Source organism: Aquila chrysaetos, chromosome 5 (assembly GCF_900496995.4).
Source record: "Aquila chrysaetos chrysaetos chromosome 5, bAquChr1.4, whole genome shotgun sequence".
Lineage (NCBI taxonomy): Eukaryota > Metazoa > Chordata > Aves > Accipitriformes > Accipitridae > Aquila > Aquila chrysaetos.
The window spans coordinates 37,407,988-37,425,661 of NC_044008.1; the positions used below are offsets into that span (position 1 = coordinate 37,407,988).

The 17,674-nt window shown below is 47.8% G+C and overlaps 2 protein-coding genes and 1 non-coding gene across 7 annotated transcripts; all 3 read left to right on the top strand.

Moving 5' to 3' along the window:
• Nucleotides 1-39: 39 nt before the first annotated feature.
• On the top strand, nt 40-6,270 carry LOC115341736 (outer dense fiber protein 3-like). Of its 5 annotated transcripts, none has more exons than XM_030015137.2 (5): nt 3,921-4,573; nt 4,797-4,898; nt 5,251-5,372; nt 5,801-5,941; nt 6,025-6,270. In XM_030015137.2, exons 1-5 carry the CDS (start codon nt 4,510-4,512, stop codon nt 6,157-6,159), a joined length of 564 nt encoding a protein of 187 aa, XP_029870997.1. In that variant the 5' UTR covers nt 3,921-4,509; the 3' UTR covers nt 6,160-6,270. The 5 variants fall into 5 exon arrangements, 2 of the variants coding, with proteins under 2 accessions (XP_029870997.1, XP_029870998.1); XM_030015138.2 differs by having other exon boundaries at nt 4,152-4,573; nt 6,015-6,157; XR_005932531.1 differs by lacking the exons at nt 3,921-4,573; nt 4,797-4,898; nt 5,801-5,941; nt 6,025-6,270 and adding exons at nt 40-348; nt 1,383-1,602; nt 3,325-3,423 and having other exon boundaries at nt 5,251-5,275.
• LOC115342354 lies at nt 2,566-2,650 on the top strand. The gene has a single exon (XR_003923741.1). It is a non-coding gene; the product is annotated as a small nucleolar RNA SNORD45 (small nucleolar RNA).
• Nucleotides 6,271-8,270: 2,000 nt separating the features above from the next.
• Nucleotides 8,271-13,924, top strand: LOC115341278 (olfactory receptor 10C1-like). The gene is given in 3 exon segments (XM_030013997.1): nt 8,271-8,298; nt 12,496-12,615; nt 12,618-13,924. Coding segments are annotated over 3 exon segments (681 nt in total). The 3' UTR covers nt 13,151-13,924.
• The last annotated feature ends 3,750 nt before the right edge of the window (nt 13,925-17,674 follow it).

Sequence of the window (17,674 nt, forward strand, 5' to 3'; positions counted from 1 at the left end):
GCCTCAGCCTGGGAGGTCGGGAGGTTTCCTTCACGCCCCTTCCCTGGGGAGGGTTTGGCCAGGCCGGGAAGCGAGGCGGGAACGTGCCCCGCGGTGAGGGTGGACGGAGAGGGGTCTGTGTCCAGAGAGGCACTTAGTGCTGAGGAGCTGCCCGAGTTGCCCCCGGGCACGGACCCCCCCCCCCCCGAGCCGCTGCCGCCACCTCTGAACTGACGTTTTGTTGGTGCTTTTTGCAGGGAATGCTGCGCCGGGAGGTGAGAAGAAACGCTGATGCCCCCCCCGAGCACATTTCTTTTGGAGAAACGCGTGGCCTGTAGAGCTTCGTTTGGGACAAGGAGAGGTGACTGGGTAAGTGTCGACTTGTTTCAGCACAGCTGTGCTTTTCTGAAGGGTAGCAACCGCCACATCCCGTGTGGGGAGTTAGGGGTCACGTGCGTGCTCCCCAGCCCCTTCTCTCTTGCCCTGCGGTCCCCCGTGATGTACAAACGGGAGCTGCTTTGTTAGTTCCCCTGGGCCTGGGGTGGGTGTTGGCATGTGTTATCTGACCATAACTCTGAAGGTGGCCAGTTTACCTCTAGAATCACCGAGGCCTGGCAAGCGAACTTGGCGTGGCTCCTTTAAGTGCAAGGAAGCTGTAGCTCTATTTCCACGTGGCTCCCTTGATAGGAGCCTGTACTGAATCTGGGCGCAGCGCTGCCCTGTGCTTGCTGGGGCTGATAAACGCTGCGACGAGCAGCGTCGGTTTTAGAGGCGTAGGTTACCAGATGTAGCCGCCAACAATTGGATTCCAGTTCGAGGAGGTGAAAAACATCCGGAACGGCTTGCGTCAGATCGTCCCCAAGTAACTGGAGGCACTCTTACTTAGGACTGTTGATGCTGTGCAGAAAGCCGACGGGTTGAAGTACTGCCTCGCGATAACGTAGATGGCAATATGAGATACAGATCTAGAGAGATCTGTAGGTATGTGCATCTGAGAATTCCCTTCCTAGTGCAGCTTCCGATTGTGACAGCTTTGGCACTTGACAGTAAGTTTTGTTAAATGTTAGGCTTGTTGTTTTTGCGACTCGTGGTGGTTTGAGCGGTCGTTTGGGTGCCAAGGTAGTAACCGATGATCTGAAGTGAACTGGTACCTTCCTACTTGCCAGTGCTTCATTTGACCTTGAGCTTGATGCTTCTAGACTAGAAGATAGAGGGGAGGAGGGAAATGCAGTAGCATAGGCGTATGTGTACACGCACGCGCGCAACGCAGGTGGTATTCATGAGCGGTTCGTACGTCCGAGGTTGTTAGCGGGATGGGAAGCATTTGACGTGCTGCAAACTTTGTAAACGTTAACTACGGCATTTCCATTGCTCTGCTTTGATGCTGCGCTTCTCTGATTAAGGACTAAAGCAATGCCCTGCTTAGGGGCGCAGTCCCTCGGAGTGTTTGAGGACGAGCAGTGTCACCTGGGGGCGGACAGCAGTGGCTCTCGTGGGACGGCCGCGCCGACTGAAGGCAGACGAAATTCTGGCGTTCGTCAAATCACGTCAGCACGGTTGTGGCGGAGCAAGTGCCAGCACAGGTCACGATCCTCGTCTCCTGTCGACCCTCAGCGCATCCTGGTAAACGGAACAGGGTAGCTGTCGAAACAACCACCTTTAGTTGACGATCTTGATGACTGCTGACTTAGGAACCGGGCGCTGTTGGATACCAACGGCAAAAACTGTTTCACCACCTAATTAAAAAAAAAAAAAAAAATAACGTAAGGGGCAAAACTTTAGGATTCGTGTCCTAAAAGAGCTGTCAGATTTGGGAACGTTGTGCTTTTAATGTTCCTTAACTGGTGGTGGTGTCTGCATTCCTGATGAATTTTGTAGCAGTCGTCCTGAAATACTTCTTAGCTACAGGTTTCACTGGAATTTTGTAGATAATGACTTGCGGATTTTACGATGCTTCTTGGTGTAGGTTGAGGTGAAAGGTGTGTATGGCCAGAGGAAGAGTAAAGGTTTGGGTTTTATAGGTATTTATACACACAGAAATAGACATTAGCGTATACGAAAACGTATGTAAATAATGATGTAATGATTACAGGAACCGTACGTTCACGTAATACACGCGCTTTTTACGTACGTGTAGTGGCTTTAGGCTTTCGTACTATACAAAAGAAGTATTGTGGTGGTCAGTTCTTATGCTGTGTTCCTCAAATCTGCTGTTTTTTTTCCCGTTCAACGTGAACTGTACCGGTCTGTTCATCAATTATTTATTTGGTGCGTGCTTTTCCCCTGAGAAGGAGGACTTGGTCTCGGTCGTACTTGTTGGCCGTAGCTATCTCCATGGTAGGTTAAATTTCTCGCCGTCTGTTCTGCGTTTTGGTTTCCTTCTCACGCAAACCGTGGTGACAAACAGTACCCAAAAGGCTCTGGTGCTTGCAGACAGTGGCTTGATGGCCTGCGTAACCTACCTCTAGCCTCATCTCAAGGAGCGTCTGAATGGCGTTACAAGTAAATAAGGTAGCGTCCCGCTTTAGGAAGGAAGCGTGTTGGTTTTGAAACCCTTGGGTAGGACAGGAGGAGCTTGCCGTCTTGGGTCAGTGATGAGTGTTGGCATGTATTATCTGACGTAGAGTTGATGCCTATCACCGCTTTAGCTCTAGAATTACTCTGAGACCCAGGAAGCTCCAGTTTCCTTAGGCTGCGCCCTTGGGCTCTTCCAAAGCACGGCATCAAACTGCTGTCACAAACTCTAACCCGGCGTACGGAGAAGGGGGCGCGGTTTGAGTTTTCTTCCGTTTACGCGCGAGGGAGGTGGAACGAGCATGCCTGTTCTTAATTGACAAAGAGCGTTTAGTCCCACCTCCACATCCAGAATGTTTGAAAGGTCGTGTCACATCTTCCCTTGGTCACAGTTAAGAGTCAGGTGTTCAGATTTTCTTTTCAAGGAGCATGCTGTGGTTCTGTCTTTTCTGTTGGGGTTGGTTCTGTTATTTCTGAAATGCACTTACAGCTCAACTGAAGGAGTCTGCTACCTGATGTAGCAGAGATGACGACGTGGTTTATTACTTCCGTTTGCGGGATTTCTTAGGGAGAAATGACTTGCGTCAGTGTGACCCCAGAATTAGGTTGTTTCAGAGTTTGTGGCTAGGTTCCACTGGAAGTGTTGACCTTGGTGTAGTAATGACTCAAAGCGTGTGGTAGGAGAGCTCTGTTGGTGTGGCTGCGCCGAGCAATCGTTCAGCTGCACGTGTAGCTTCTTTGGTTTAGCTTCCAGGTGTGAGCATGCCAAAGAAAACTTGCGACTCTAGTCAGCCTTGCTCCAAAACCAAAATGCTTTCTGCTTCTGCCCAGGTATCCGAGAGAGCCCTGAACGTTCCAGGCAGGCCAAGAGTTGTGCCCCAGTATCTCTGAGAGTCCACAGCTCTGCAGTTCTCCAGTAGGGCACTACAGGTAAAGTTTAAGATCACGTAGCTCTTTGCAAGATACGCCATTGGAGTTTATTTGGCTCTCTGGCTATCTACACCAGCTGAAAAGGTATCGTTTGCTTTTATGCGCGGTAAACGCACGGATCGCTCGAGTTGTCACGTGCGCTTGTCGCTTATTGAGGGAATTATCCGTGGGATGGAAAAGGAAATTCTAAAGTACGTGGACGCTTTGTAGTTAGGGTTTTTTTTTTGTTCGCTGTAAAACCTGGGGTTTTAGCATGTTGTTCCATGTTTTCAGTGGTGATCTGAATGTATTTTTGTTATAAAAAAAATGTATTTTGTTATTGTGACTATGCAAAAGAGAGTCCTTGTACGTGGGTAGCGTGATGTAATCCTTCAAAGTTAATTGATCTCAGATCATGAAATAAAACTGAAAGAATTATGGGCCATATTACACGTTCCCTTGTTGGGGAATACGTTGGGATTCCACGATACCTCATTGTATCTTCTGTTCTTTTTCTTCTTATTCATCTTTTCCTACTTCATCTTCTCTTTCTGTTCTTCTTCTTCTACCCCTTTTTCATCTTCTGTGATTCTTCTTCACTGTCGTCTTCTCCTCCTCCTCTATAATAGTAGTAAGGTTTCAATTTCTTTCCCACTTGGTCTCTGGGAAAGCAAAACATGACAAAGGCCATCTTTACATTTGCTTTAAGTTAGTTTAGCAACTGTTTTGGGATTTAATACTTCATAACAATTGCATTTTGGTGGTGTTCTGATTAATTGCACAGTGCCTACACTGTTCTTGCTGGAAGTCATTGTAGCATTGTATTGGCCTGCCGCTTGTATTTTTGCAGGAAAAAAAAATACACAGGAAGGGAAATTTTTGAGGCCAGCAACTCCAACTACTCTACTTAGAAACTAGCTTTAAATATGGAGTTGCAGGCAGGTGTCCTTTCACAGGCTTTTCTTCCGATGTTACCTGGTTCACAATCCCACCAAAACCAAAGCCCCTGCATACACTTTTCAAAGGGCCAAACCTCCCGTCACAGACAGCTGCTCTCAGGGCCCTCAGTACTATATCCAGCCCTCCGTCACCAGGAATGGGAAGTACATGGCTCCAGCACAGCATATGGGCGGACTTCCCAAGATAATGACCGAGGTCACCCCTGGACCAAGTGAGTACCATTTCTTCAGCACTTCTTCCAGGCAAGGCAAGCACACCTGCCTTTTTGCCCTGTGCTACTGGGGTACGAAACCATCAGCTCATGCCCTGAAGGAGCTTCACAGCTTTCCAGACAGAAAGCAAACATGGCTGAGCACCTCCTCCTGACCTTTCCTCTTTGGCTTGAGGAAGTGAGCCCAGCTTCACTGCTTTTCTCCTCCACTTCTCTGCCCTAGATGACTACTCCACCAACAAGGCCAACCAACACATCTACAAGTGCGCGCCGGCACACTCCATGGCCTTCCGGCACAAGGCCGTCAAAACCAATGAACATCCAGGTAGGGGAACTCAGGGAAATACACACACTTGCAGCCTGCGTATCCTCCAGGGAAAATCTGCTGGACAGCTTTTTTGACAGGCCTAGGGAAAAGCGTACACAGCAGGGTGCAACGGTCTCTTGATGAACTTGCTTGATGTCCCAGAGCACCAGCTTCTCCCATCCCACAAAAGAACTGGCAACTCAGGCTTGGAGCTGCTGACACATGCTCTGTGTGACAAAAGACAGAGGCATTGGGAGGAGGGACAAGACATCCTTCCTGCTCCTTGCAGCAGGCTTGGCAGGCTGCTTCTCTCCCACCCAGGCGCTGCTCTCCCCGCAGGATTCACACACTCTTCCCATTCCTTTTCCAGGTCCTGGCACCTACACCCTGCCTAGGCTGGCAGGACCCAACACAGCCTACACCCACGCCAGCCCGTGCTACTCCATGAAAGGGAAGAGTAAGCACAATGGCTTTGCTGAAGACCTCTCCAAGGTGAGCTACACTTCTCTGCTGTCTCGTGCCAGCAGCTGAAGCTCAGCTGCTCTCCTCAGGGCTGAAGGGCTCCAACACCTGCTGCAGCCTCTCTTAATGCACACTTTCCTGCACCAGCAGCAAAACCCAAGAAGCCATGGGTCCCATGGCGCTCCTGCTGTGAACAGCAGGACTGACACCTGCAGTCCCTCGCTTTCCAACACTTAACAGATTTGGTGGGGAAAAGCTCATTGGCACTAATGGGAATCTCCCTGTCCTCTGTAAAATCTGCCCCTCTGTAGGGGAACAGGAGGTGCCCTTGTTCCAATTGCTTCATGCCTCTCACACCACTTCTGGCCAGCCAGCTCAACTAGCGCAGCCCATGTGGGCACGTGGCAAGAATCAACACCTGCCTTTTGTACCCAACAACCTCCCTGCCTCTCTTACAGACACCAGGTCCTGCTGCATTCCCCAAGGTGGAACTGGACATCTACAAAAAAAGGGCTCCCATGTACACGAAGGGAGCCAAAAGCAGAATTGGAGGCGACAAAACAGTGAAGCCAGGACCAGCAGACTACTGCCTGGGAGAGGTAAGGCAGCCTGCCCGCCTCTCCTCCTCTGCTTTGCAACAACCAGCCCTTAAGCATCTCCCCCTTCCAACAGGGCTTCTCAGAACTCACGACCACCTTACTGGAGTGATAAACCGCAGGACAGCAGGCCTGCTCCCTTACCTTGGCCCAAAGCCGAGCAGAGGGAGGCCAAAGAACACATCTTTGCCTCTCTCACTAGCTCAGACGTTCAGTGCTGACACGCACTCACACATTACAAGCTCTTCAGGAGGACACACTGCTGCAGAAGGGACAAGCCAAGAGCAGACCTTTCTCATGCACTGGGGATCAGCAGGGAGGGCAGGGGCATCTAGCAAAGTCTGGCTGGAGCTAGAAGGGCTTTGGACTTGGAGCAAGTGCCAGTGCCAGCTCAGCTCCAGCCATGAGCTTGCCCTGCTGGGTGGAGTGGGCATGTGTCCTGGTTTCAGCTGGGACAGAGTTAATTGTATTCCTAGTAGCTGGTACAGTGCTATGTTTTTTAGTTCAGTATGCGAAGAATGTTGATAACGCTGATGTTTTCAGTTGTTGCTAAGTAGTGTTTAGTCTAAAGTCAAGGATTTTTCAGCTTCTTATGCCCAGCTGGAGGGGCACAAGAAGTTGGCACAGGACAGAGCCAGGGCAGATGACCCAAACTGGCCAACGGGGTATTCCATAACATGTGACGCCACATCTAGTGTATAAACTGGGGGGAGTGGGGGCGGGGGATCGCCGGCTGGGGACTAGCTGGGTGTCAATCGGCGGGTGGTGAGCAATTGCACAGCGCATCATTTATACATTCCAATCCTTTTATTATTGCTGTTGTCATTTTATTAGTGTTATCATTATTAGTTTCTTCTTTTCTGTTCTATTAAACTGTTCTTATCTCAACCCATGAGTTTTACTTCTTTTCCCAATTTTCTCCCCCATCCCACTGGGTGGGGGGGAGTGAGTGAGCGGCTGCGTGGTGCTTAGTTGCTGGCTGGGGTTAAACCACGACCGTCCTTTTTTGGCCCCCAACGTGGGGCACGAAGGGTTGAGATAACGACAAACCTGACCAGAGCTTGTTAAAACAAGTTTGTTATAAGCATTCATTATATTGGTCTAATAGTCACTGGTCATTATGTTGATTTATGTGTTCTTAGAGTTGTTGCTCTGGTTTTTAAAGTTCTGTTATGTATCACCTCGCATGCTGTATGTAGTCCCTCTTCTGCTGCTTATCCTCCGTGGGAGGTGGATTAAGGTTTTCGCTTTGATGTATTGTTTAACACTGGTTTGTGGTATGATGAAGTCATCAGTTGTGGGATTAATCCGGTATTTGCACTCAGCATTGTCACCTTTATACTCCGGGAGCCATCTGTGGGAAACTATTAATAATTACACCATTTACCTTTCCTCCTCGGAAAACCAGTCTATGGGTGGGATACCTCTCTTCCCCTCTCCTTTCTCCTTTGGTCCAGTTACAATGGTGTTTGAGAATTTTGAAAAATTTGAATACTCTTGGGATGTTGAGACCAGCACGGTCCTAGCCCTACTGCTAGGAACTAGCATGCTCCTGAATGTGGTTCAGCTCTTGTTTAAGGTTAAACAGCTATTTAAGAAGATCACCCAGAGGTCTGCCCTGAGGCTGGATAATTATGAGTGGCAGGGTGTGTGGGGTAGTATGGGCAAGTACCTAGAGAAGTGGGCATCTGCAATGTTTTGGAAATTCACCCCTGAACAAGTGCAGAATCCGGAAGAACTAGTAAAATATTTGGAAAAGGTATGCTGTCACCCCGGCAGCTCCAGAGAGATACAAATCACTGCAACATGCTGGGGCCTGGCCCGTGCCTATCGAACCCTGCTCAACACCACTCAGTACCCTCAAGGGGAAGAGAAGGTCTCTGGACCTAACAACAAAACGATGAGCACCGCGGTCACCGAAACCTTGGCAACGGGCGCCGTGGCCCCTCCAGCCCTGGCAACGAGGATTGCGGCCACCCAGACCTTGGTGACAGGCACTGCAGCCCCTCCAGCCCCAGCAATGCGCACGGCAGATACCCAAACCTCGGCAACGGGCACTGTGGTCCCTCCAGCCCCGGCAACGAGCATTGCGGCCACCCAGACCTTGGTGACAGACACTGCGGTTATCCAAAATGCGGCAAGCGGTACTGCAACTGAACCAGCGGACCAACCGGCAGCAGTATCAGTTGCCCCCATACAGAAAAAGAAATATACAAAAAAGTCAGCTCGCTTAGCGAAGGATGAAGGTGAACCAGGGTCATCACGGGAACAGGAGGAAGAGGCAGAACCAGAGGCAATAACCCGGTCCCTATCCTTGAGTGAGCTGCGGTATATGCAAAAAGATTTCGTCCGCTGTACAGGTGAGCATATTATCACCTGGCTCCTCCGATGCTGGGACAATGGAGCTAATAGCTTGGAATTAGAAGGTAGGGAAGCCAAGCAGCTGGGATCGCTTGCCAGGGAAGGTGGTATTGACAAGGCAATTGGAAAAGGGACACAAGCCATCAGCCTCTGGAGGCGACTCCTGTCAAGTGTGAAGGAAAGGTACCCCTTTAAGGAAGATGTTATATGTTAATCAAGCAAGTGGACCACCATGGAAACAGGTATCCAATATCTGAGGGAATTAGCTGTGCTAGAGACGATTCATTATGACCCGGACAACCCACAATTACCCAAAGATCCAGACAAAGTCCAATGCACACGACCCATGTGGCGGAAGTTTGTACAGAGCGCACCGTCATCCTGTGCCAACTCACTGGCAATAATGACCTGGAAAGACGAAGAGGCACCGACAGTAGATGAAGTGGCTCGCCAACTCCGTCAATACGAAGAAAATCTCTCCTCCTCCCTACAAGCCTGCATTTCGGCTGTGGAGAAGCCGTCCGAGGGTTTCCAGCAATTCAAAGAGGATATGTCCTATTGCCCACCTGTAAGGACCAATGTCTCAGCTATTAGGAGTGAGCGCTCCTCTGCCCAAGAGAGAGAATATAGAAGGTACACACCGCGAGGTGCCCTGTGGTTTTACCTATGTGATCATGGAGAGGACATGAGGAAATGGGATGGAAAACCAACCTCGGTCCTAAATGCACAGTTACGTGAGCTGCGATGAAAAACCACCACAAAAGGGGGTTCTACCAGGAAAAGTGCCGCTCCAGTTTCCAAACAGAGTAGAAGGGCTGATCTTATTTCTGATCCTCTTGAAGGGACTTCTGAGCCAATTTTATGAGAAGTGAATACTGGATACTCTGACCAGAATCAGAGTGGCCGTGCCTCCAGCCAGGTGGAGGAAAGGGATAACCGGGTCTGTTGGACTGTGTGGATTCGGTGGCCTGGCAAGTTAGACCCACAGGAGTATAAGGCTCTAGTAGACACCAGTGCACAGTGCACTCTAATGCCATCAAGTTATAAAGGGGCAGAACCCATCTGTATCTCTGGTGTGACAGGGGGATCCCAAGAGTTGACTGTATTGGAAGCTGAAGTAAGCCTAACTGGGAATGAATGGCAGAAACACCCCATTGTGACTGGTCCGGAGGCTCCGTGGATCCTTGGCATAGACTATCTCAGGAGAGGGTATTTTAAGGAACCAAAGGGGTATCGATGGGCTTTTGGTATAGCTGCCTTGGAGATGGAGGGCACTGAACAGCTGTCTACCCTGCCTGGTCTCTCTCAAGACCCTTCGATTGTGGGGTTACTGAGGGTTGAAGAACAGCAAGTGCCAATTGCTACCACGACGGTGCACCGGCGGCAATATCGCACCAACCGAGACTCTCTGATTCCCATCCACAAGTTGATTTGCCAACTGGAGAGCCAACAAGTGATCAGCAAAACTCGCTCACCCTTTAATAGTCCCATATGGCTAGTGCGAAAGTCTAACGGGGAGTGGAGACTAACAGTTGACTATCGTGGCCTGAATGAAGTTACGCCACCACTGAGTGCTGCCGTTCCAGATATGCTAGAACTTCAATACGAGCTAGAGTCAAAGGCAGCCAAATGGTGTGCCACAATTGACATTGCTAATGCGTTTTTCTCAGTCCCTCTGGCAGCAGAGTGTCGTCCACAATTTGCCTTTACTTGGAGGGGTGTCCAGTACACTTGGAATCGATTGCCCCAGGGGTGGAAACACAGCCCCACCATTTGCCATGGACTAATCCAGACTGCACTGGAAAAAGATGAAGCTCCGGAACACCTGCAATACATTGATGACATCATCGTATGGGGCAACACGGCAGAAGAAGTCTTTGAGAAAGGGAAGAAAATAATCCAAATCCTTCTGAAAGCCGGTTTTGCCATAAAAGAAAGTAAGGTCAAGGGACCTGCACAGGAGATCCAGTTCTTAGGAATAAAATGGCAAGATGGATGTCGTTAGATCCCAATGGACATGATTAACAAAATAGCAGCTATGTCCCCACCGACATATAAAAAGGAAACACAGGCCTTAGGTATCGTGGGCTTTTGGAGAATGCATATTCGAAATTACAGTCTGATTGTAAGCCCTCCCTATCAAGTGACCCAGAAGAAGAATGATTTTAAATGGGGCCCTGAGCAACAACAAGCCTTTGAACAAATTAAGCGAGAGATTGTTCATGCAGTAGCCCTTGGACCAGTCCAGGCAGGAGATTGTTCATGCAGTAGCCCTTGGACCAGTCCGGGCAGGACAAGATGTTAAAAATGTGCTCTATACTGCAGCCGGGGAGAATGGCCCCACCTGGAGGCTCTGGCAGAAAGCACCTAGGGAGACCCGAGGCCGACCCCTGGGGTTTTGGAGTCGAGGATACAGAGGATCCGAGGCTTGCTACACTCCAACTGAAAAAGAGATATTGGCAGCATATGAAAGAGTTCGAGCTGCCTCAGAATTGGTTGGTACTGAAACACAGCTCCTCTTAGCACCCCGACTGCCAGTGCTGGGCTGGATGTTCAAAGGGAAAGTCTCCTCTACACACCATGCGACTGATGCCACGTGGAGTAAGTGGATTGCACTGATCACACAACGGGCTCGCATAGGAAACCCCAGTCGCCCAGGAATTGTGGAAGTGATCACGGACTGGCCAGAAGGCAAAGATTTTGGAATGTCGCCAGAGGAGGAGGTGACATGGGCTGAAGAGGCCCCGCTGTATAATAAACTGCCAGAAAATGAGAGGCAATATGCCCTGTTCATTGACGGATCCTGTCGCATTGTGGGAAAGCATCGGAGGTAGAAGGCTGCTGTATGGAGTCCTACACGACAAGTCGCAAAAACTGCTGAAGGAGAAGGAGAATCGAGTCAGTTTGCAGAGGTGAAAGCCATCCAGCTAGCGTTAGACATTGCTGATCTCTTTCAGCAAAGTGGCCAGTGCTCTATCTCTACTGACTCATGGATGGTGGCAAATGCCCTGTGGGGTGGTTACAGCAATGGAAGCAGAGCAACTGGCAGCGCAGAGGTAAACCCATTTGGGCTGCCGCACTGTGGCAAGATATTGCGTCCCGGCTAGAGAATCTGGTTGTAAAAGTACGTCATGTAGATGCTCACGTACCCAAGAGTCGGGCCACTGAAGAACATCAAAATAACCAACAGGTGGATCAGGCTGCCAAGATTGAAGTGTCTCAGGTGGACCTGGACTGGCAACATAAGGGTGAGCTATTTATGGCTCAGTGGGCCCATGATACTTCAGGCCATCAGGGAAGAGATGCAACTTATAGATGGGCTCGTGATCGAGGGGTGGACTTGACCATGGACACTGTCGCACAGGTTATCCATGAATGTGAAACTTGTGCTGCAATTAAGCAAGCCAAGTGGTTAAAGCCCCTGTGGTATGGAGGGCGATGGCTGAAATATAAATATGGAGAAGCCTGGCAGATTGACTATATCACACTCCCACAAACTCACCAAGGCAAGCGCTATGTGCTTACAATGGTGGAAGCAACCACCAGATGGCTGGAAACATATTCTGTACCCCATGCCACTGCCCGGAACACTATCCTGGGCCTTGAAAAGCAGGTCTTGTGGCGACATGGCACCCCAGAAAGAATTGAGTCAGACAATGGGACTCATTTCTGAAGCAACCTCATAGACACCTGAGCCAAACAGCATGGCATTGAGTGGGTGTATCATATCCCCTATCATGCACCAGCCTCTGGGAAAATCCAACGATACAGTGGACTGTTAAAGACTGCATTGAGAGCAATGCGGGGGTGGAACTTTCAAACATTGGGATACACATTTAACAAAAGCCACCTGGTCAGTCAATGCCAGAGGATCTGCCAATCAGGGTGGCCCTGCCCAGTCAGAATTTTTACGTACTGTAGAAGGGGATAAAGTCCATGTAGTGCACATAAAATATATGTTAGGGAAGACAGTCTGGGTTACTCCTGCCTCAGGCAAAGGTAAACCCATTTGTGGGATTGCTTTTGCTCAATGGCCTGGGTGCACTTGGTGGGTGATGTGAAAAGATGGAGAAGTCCAGTGTGTGCCTCAAGGGGATTTGATTTTAGGTGAGAATAGCCAGAAGTAAACTCTGCTACACCCTGCACCAGAGTGCTGGTCAATCTTTTCTCAAGTGATACGTCCGTCTCTTTTGCAGGTTGTGTTGCACAGATGTATTTCTTTCTGTTCTTTGGGGCTACTGAGTGCTGCCTCTTAGCTGCTATGGCGTATGACTGCTACCAAGCCATATGCAACCCTCTGCATTCCATGGATATCATAATAAGAAGGTATGCATGCAGCTGGCTGCTTCCTCATGGATATGTGGCAACCTTGTGGTCCTTGGGCACACTACATTTATCTTCTCTTTGCCTTTCTGTGCGTCCAACATGATCAACCATTTCTTCTGTGAGATCCAACCAGTGCTGATGCTAGTATGCAGCGACACTTACTAGAATGAGCTACAGATCATTCTGTCTGCTGCCTTTGTCATCCTGATGCCTTTTCTGCTCATTTTGGTGTCCTATGGCCTCATCATTTCCTCCATCTGCAAAATCAGGTCTGCCAAAGGAAGGTATAAAGCATTCTCCACTTGCTACTCACATCTCACTGTAGTGACATTATTCTGTGGGACAGCTGTGTTCATCTATATACGTCCCAAATCCAGTTATTCCCTGGATGTGGACAAAGTGCTCTCTCTGTTCTATTCTGTGGTGACCCCTATATTGAAACCTGTTATCTACAGTCTTAGGAATAGAGAGGTGAAAGGTGCTCTCTTTAATATGAGAAAGAAGCTATTTCACCCTAACTCCTAGGTCAGTTCCCCTCAGCTGAACAACCATCCACAAATACCTCACCTCAGAAGAAGAACCGGCAGATTGCCAGAGTGATATAGGAAAGATCAGTGACGGGACTTTAGGATAGGAAGGCATTTAGCTCACCTGAGTTCAAAAATAGTAATTAGGTGTCTAAATAGGAGTATCTGGTGGCATTTGAAGTGCATAGTTTCCAGCTGCCATTATAGAACATGTGCATCTCCATTGTTATAGTTGCCAGTACCAGTTGAAGATCTTGGATACAGAGGATGTCTCACGTGATCCCAGGCACATACCTTTAGGCATAAGAATTACTCCCCAGATGTCTGTGACATGCTAGAGGGAAGGGATGCCATTCAGAGGGACCTTGACAGTCTCTAGAAGTGGGCCCATGTGAAACTCATGCAGTTCAAGAAGGCCAAGTGCAAGGCCCTGCACCTGGATCAGGGCAACCGTCAATATCAATAGAGACTAGGGGATCAATTGATTGAGAGCAGCCCTGCGGAGAAGGACTTGGGGATCCTGGTGGTGAGTGAAAAATTGGATATGAGCTGGCAATGTGCACTTGCAGCCCAGAAAGCCAATTGTACGCTGGGCTGCATCAAAAGAAGCATGGCCAGCAGGTCGAGGGAGGTGATTCTGCCCCTCTACTCCGCTCTTGTGAGACCCAACCTGGAGTGCTTCATCCAGTTCTGGGGTCCCCAGTTTAAGAAAGATATGGACCTGTTGGAGCAGGTCCAGAGGAGGGCCACAAAAATGATCCAAGGACTGGAACACCTCTCCTATGAAGAAAGGCTGAGAGAGTTGTGTTGATCAGCCTGGAGAAGAGAAGGCTCCAGGGAGACCTTACTGTAGCCTTTCAATACTTAAATGGGACTCGTAAGAAAGGTGGAGAAAGACTTTTTATCAAGGCCTGTAGTGACAGAAAAAGGGGCAATGATTTTAAAGTGACAGAGGGTAGGTTTAGATTCATCATAAAGAAGAAATGTTTTATGATGAGGGTGATGAGACACTGGAAGAAGTTGCCCAGAGAATTTGTGGATGCGCCATCATTGGAAGTGTTCAAAGTCAGGTTGGATGGGGCTTTAAGCAAACTCATCTAATGAAAGATGTCCCTGCTTATGGCAGGGGGTTGGAACTAGATGATGTTTAAAGGTCCCTTCCAACCCAAACCATTCTATGATTCTATGATGTTATGATTCTATGAGACAAGTTAATCTGGCTGGCTTGATTCAGTTGTGCATATTCAGAGGCATCTACTACCACCTAAAATCATCTGGGACATTTCACCTATACGCATAGGCTTGGAAATATGACATGGGACATACAGAAGACATGTTGCCTTCTGCAGTAGTGGCTTGGGAGCAGGCAGGATGCCAGTGGACATCTCCAATAGCATAGACACATGCTACGATGTACATGGTTTGGGCCATGGCCAGTGGAGTCTATGAAGTGATGCATGTCTCTTCTTTATAAACAAAGGAATCAGTCTCTGAATTCCAGTGACTCACTGTCTGTCTACTCTCAGACAGACATCTAATGTCATTTGAAATGCTGTAAGGTTTTGGAACTGAACTCCTGACTATAATTTAGGAGGTCATGGACATCCCATAGTGTCATCTATGGGCTATCATCCATATCTGTGTCATCTCTGGAAGACCCATAAGGACGTCCTGAACATGCCTGGGCATCTCAAATAGCACTAAACACACATGTTCAAGTAAATTAATCAAGCTCAAAATCTCCTTTGACTCTAATGGGAGCTTAGACACCTAACTTACTTGGAGACACCTATATAAATGTGATAGGGAAAAGTATCAAGTCCCACCTTTGCATTGTAGGGACTTACATGCAGATGAAATGAACTCCACCCATGTGACAGGGAGACTAAACCCACCTTCAGCCCATCCTCTAATGTTGCAAGACAACATTTCATACCATTAGTCTCCACCTCACAAATCTCACTTTCTGGTGAGAGTTCCTCTACCAACATGGTTCTTTTTCACAAATGTTAAGTGTTACGTGATGTAACCATAAAGGGCATTGATCTCCACCAAAATTTGTGCTGAGATAGCTACCATGTCTTGTGTTTACATAAAATTTTAAAGACTGCTTGAAGGGACAGAGAAATGGAAAGAAGAAAGAAAACATTTCTTCCTGTTTTATTCAGCTAACAATTTTCCTTACAGATGTCAACAGAACTGTTTCAGAGTTCATAAATAATTCTGAAGAAATGCATCTGAATTGTGGCTTATTTACATTTTCAGTGTGCTCTTATGTCTTATAATAATAATCTTGATTATTTAAAGTAGTTTTAATTGTCTGAATTTTGTTTTTTCCAAATAACTTTCTTAAATTACTACCAGTGAAAAACAAAAACTTTTTTGGCTGACCTCATGTTTGAAAAACTTGCTTGGCTGACTTCCTTTACATATTTTCTGATAATTCCACATTTCTTCCTCTCTATGATTTTGCTGTAACTATTTGAGGAACACTACAGATTTTTAAGAAAAAAGATACTTACATAAAGGGTCTTTCATCAGTCTTACTAGAAGTATAAAACTTCTTCAAAATATTGTACTACTACAATCTACAGACTTTAGTCTTTACATATATGCCATACATAACGTATAAAAATGAAAACACAATATGTCAGCTTGTAAATTTTCATTAAACAATTTCAGTTTTCTTTTCTGAAGGTAGAATATTGTTTTCAGAGAATCTAAATCTTTTCACATGTGTTTTGTTCAATGAGTTCTGTAAGGATTTCTGTAGAGACACACATGTATGCAGACACACTTCTGTACATATACATATGAACTCGTATATACCTCTGTAACTCTCTTGCCTGCAGGCAGGTGCCCCTGGCAGAGCCCATGGTCAGCAGTTCCCAGAGACAAGCCACGTGCTGACAGGATGGTCTCAGAGGGTAATAAAAGGCCTCCCTGGGTGGCCAAAAGCAGTGCACTCTCACTTGTATTTACACTGTTTCAGCACAGTATGGGGTTTTGATCATTCAATTGGAAAATCAAATGTGCGTGTAAGTGCAAGGCAGGTACTGTTTCTGGAATGCACGTCAACTTTGCACACTCCCCAGGGCTAAGGAGTTCAGCCTGGTTTACTTGGAAAATGAGCAGAACTTCACAATGAAACAGAAACTCTTTAGAAACTAATTTCCCATAATTATTTTAGTTGGGGTTTGGTTTGGTTTGGTTTTGTGGGGTGGGAGGAGAAGAGAAAGAAAGATGTTTTCTGCTTCAGGCATCATCTGCCAAGGTCACACAGGTACAGCTCTGCCTAGCTTTGCTGTGCAGTCCACATCTGCTGAGTCCATCTTTAGATGCAGTGTCTTGTTCCCAGAGTCTGTGTTGTACCTGGCAGCTGCCAAAAGCAAGTATGCAAACACCTTCCCAAGATGGCAGAGACATAAGTAAGGCTCCTTCCAGCTGAGGGCATGATAGACTGTTGTGTGCCTGAAGAGATATCACAGGAACATAGACTTTGCAAGTAGTCCAGGGAAGGCAGGACCAAATTGCTTTCCAGGGCACATCCTCTGGGATTGCGTCCTGTTATCTCTTCCAGGTAATTCCCAATGCAACAAACCCAGTGAATGCTAGCCCTTACTCCTCCGAGCTTAGTTCTGTCGGTGGAGACAGTTTTCCAAGTTATCCTACCCTCAATGCATGGCGCTTGTTGTTGCCCTGCTTTCCTCAAGTCTGCAAAAGCATCACATAGCCAGGCTGTCTCCTGAGCAAGGACTTGAACCCTGAATGTTCATGTTTAGAGGCTGATATTTTCCCAGCTAAGTGGCCCAGGCACTGCAATGCACATCTGAACCATATGCAGAAGACAGCAATAAAGACTGCAACATTGCAGGCCTCTAGAGGAAGACATAGCTGGAGATTGTACACCATGATAAGGAATTAATTTGGCCTTCAGTACTTAAAGAAAACTCAATGGGAGACAGATACTCCATTTATTACCCAGAAGGGCAGTCTGCCCAGAAGGGACTTTTCAAAACCCAGATGGAAGCAAAACACACACACGGTAACTTCAGGTACTGTTGCCTGAGCACACACACACTTTTTGCACACATGGTGAAGTAAAGGAGAAAATAGGCATTCCCTACTTTATACTGATCCAGCTGAGACATTGGCAGTTGTCAGCACAAATGCTAAGCAGCTGAGCTCCAAATTAAAAACATAGTTTGTAGTCTGGAAAATCAGGGCACATCTTGCTGTCTGCACCACCTTTAAGAGGAAGCCAGGAGCAAAGGCATGTGCGCTGGCCCTTTGCTGGGCTCGATCCCTTCTCCAGGGCAAGTAGTGAAATGGGACTGATGCAGCAGCATGAAGCTTTCAGAGCACTTTTTTTTTTTCTCTCTTGTGAATAAGAACCTTGAAAAAAAGACAACATCAGCTCCCAGGACCTGACTAGGGCTGGTGGAGCAGATGCATGAGCCCCAGGACTTTCCTTGCAAACACTGCACTGGGATTAAATGCTGAGGTAAGTGATTTGAAAGCC

Coding starts and splice junctions, on each gene's coding strand:
- LOC115341736 (XM_030015137.2), top strand. CDS start 4,510: ATGGCTCCAGCACAGCATATGGGCGGACTTCCCAAGATAATGACCGAG. Junction 4,574..4,796: donor CGAGGTCACCCCTGGACCAA/GTGAGTACCATT, acceptor TCTCTGCCCTAG/ATGACTACTCCACCAACAAG. Junction 5,373..5,800: donor TTGCTGAAGACCTCTCCAAG/GTGAGCTACACT, acceptor CCTCTCTTACAG/ACACCAGGTCCTGCTGCATT.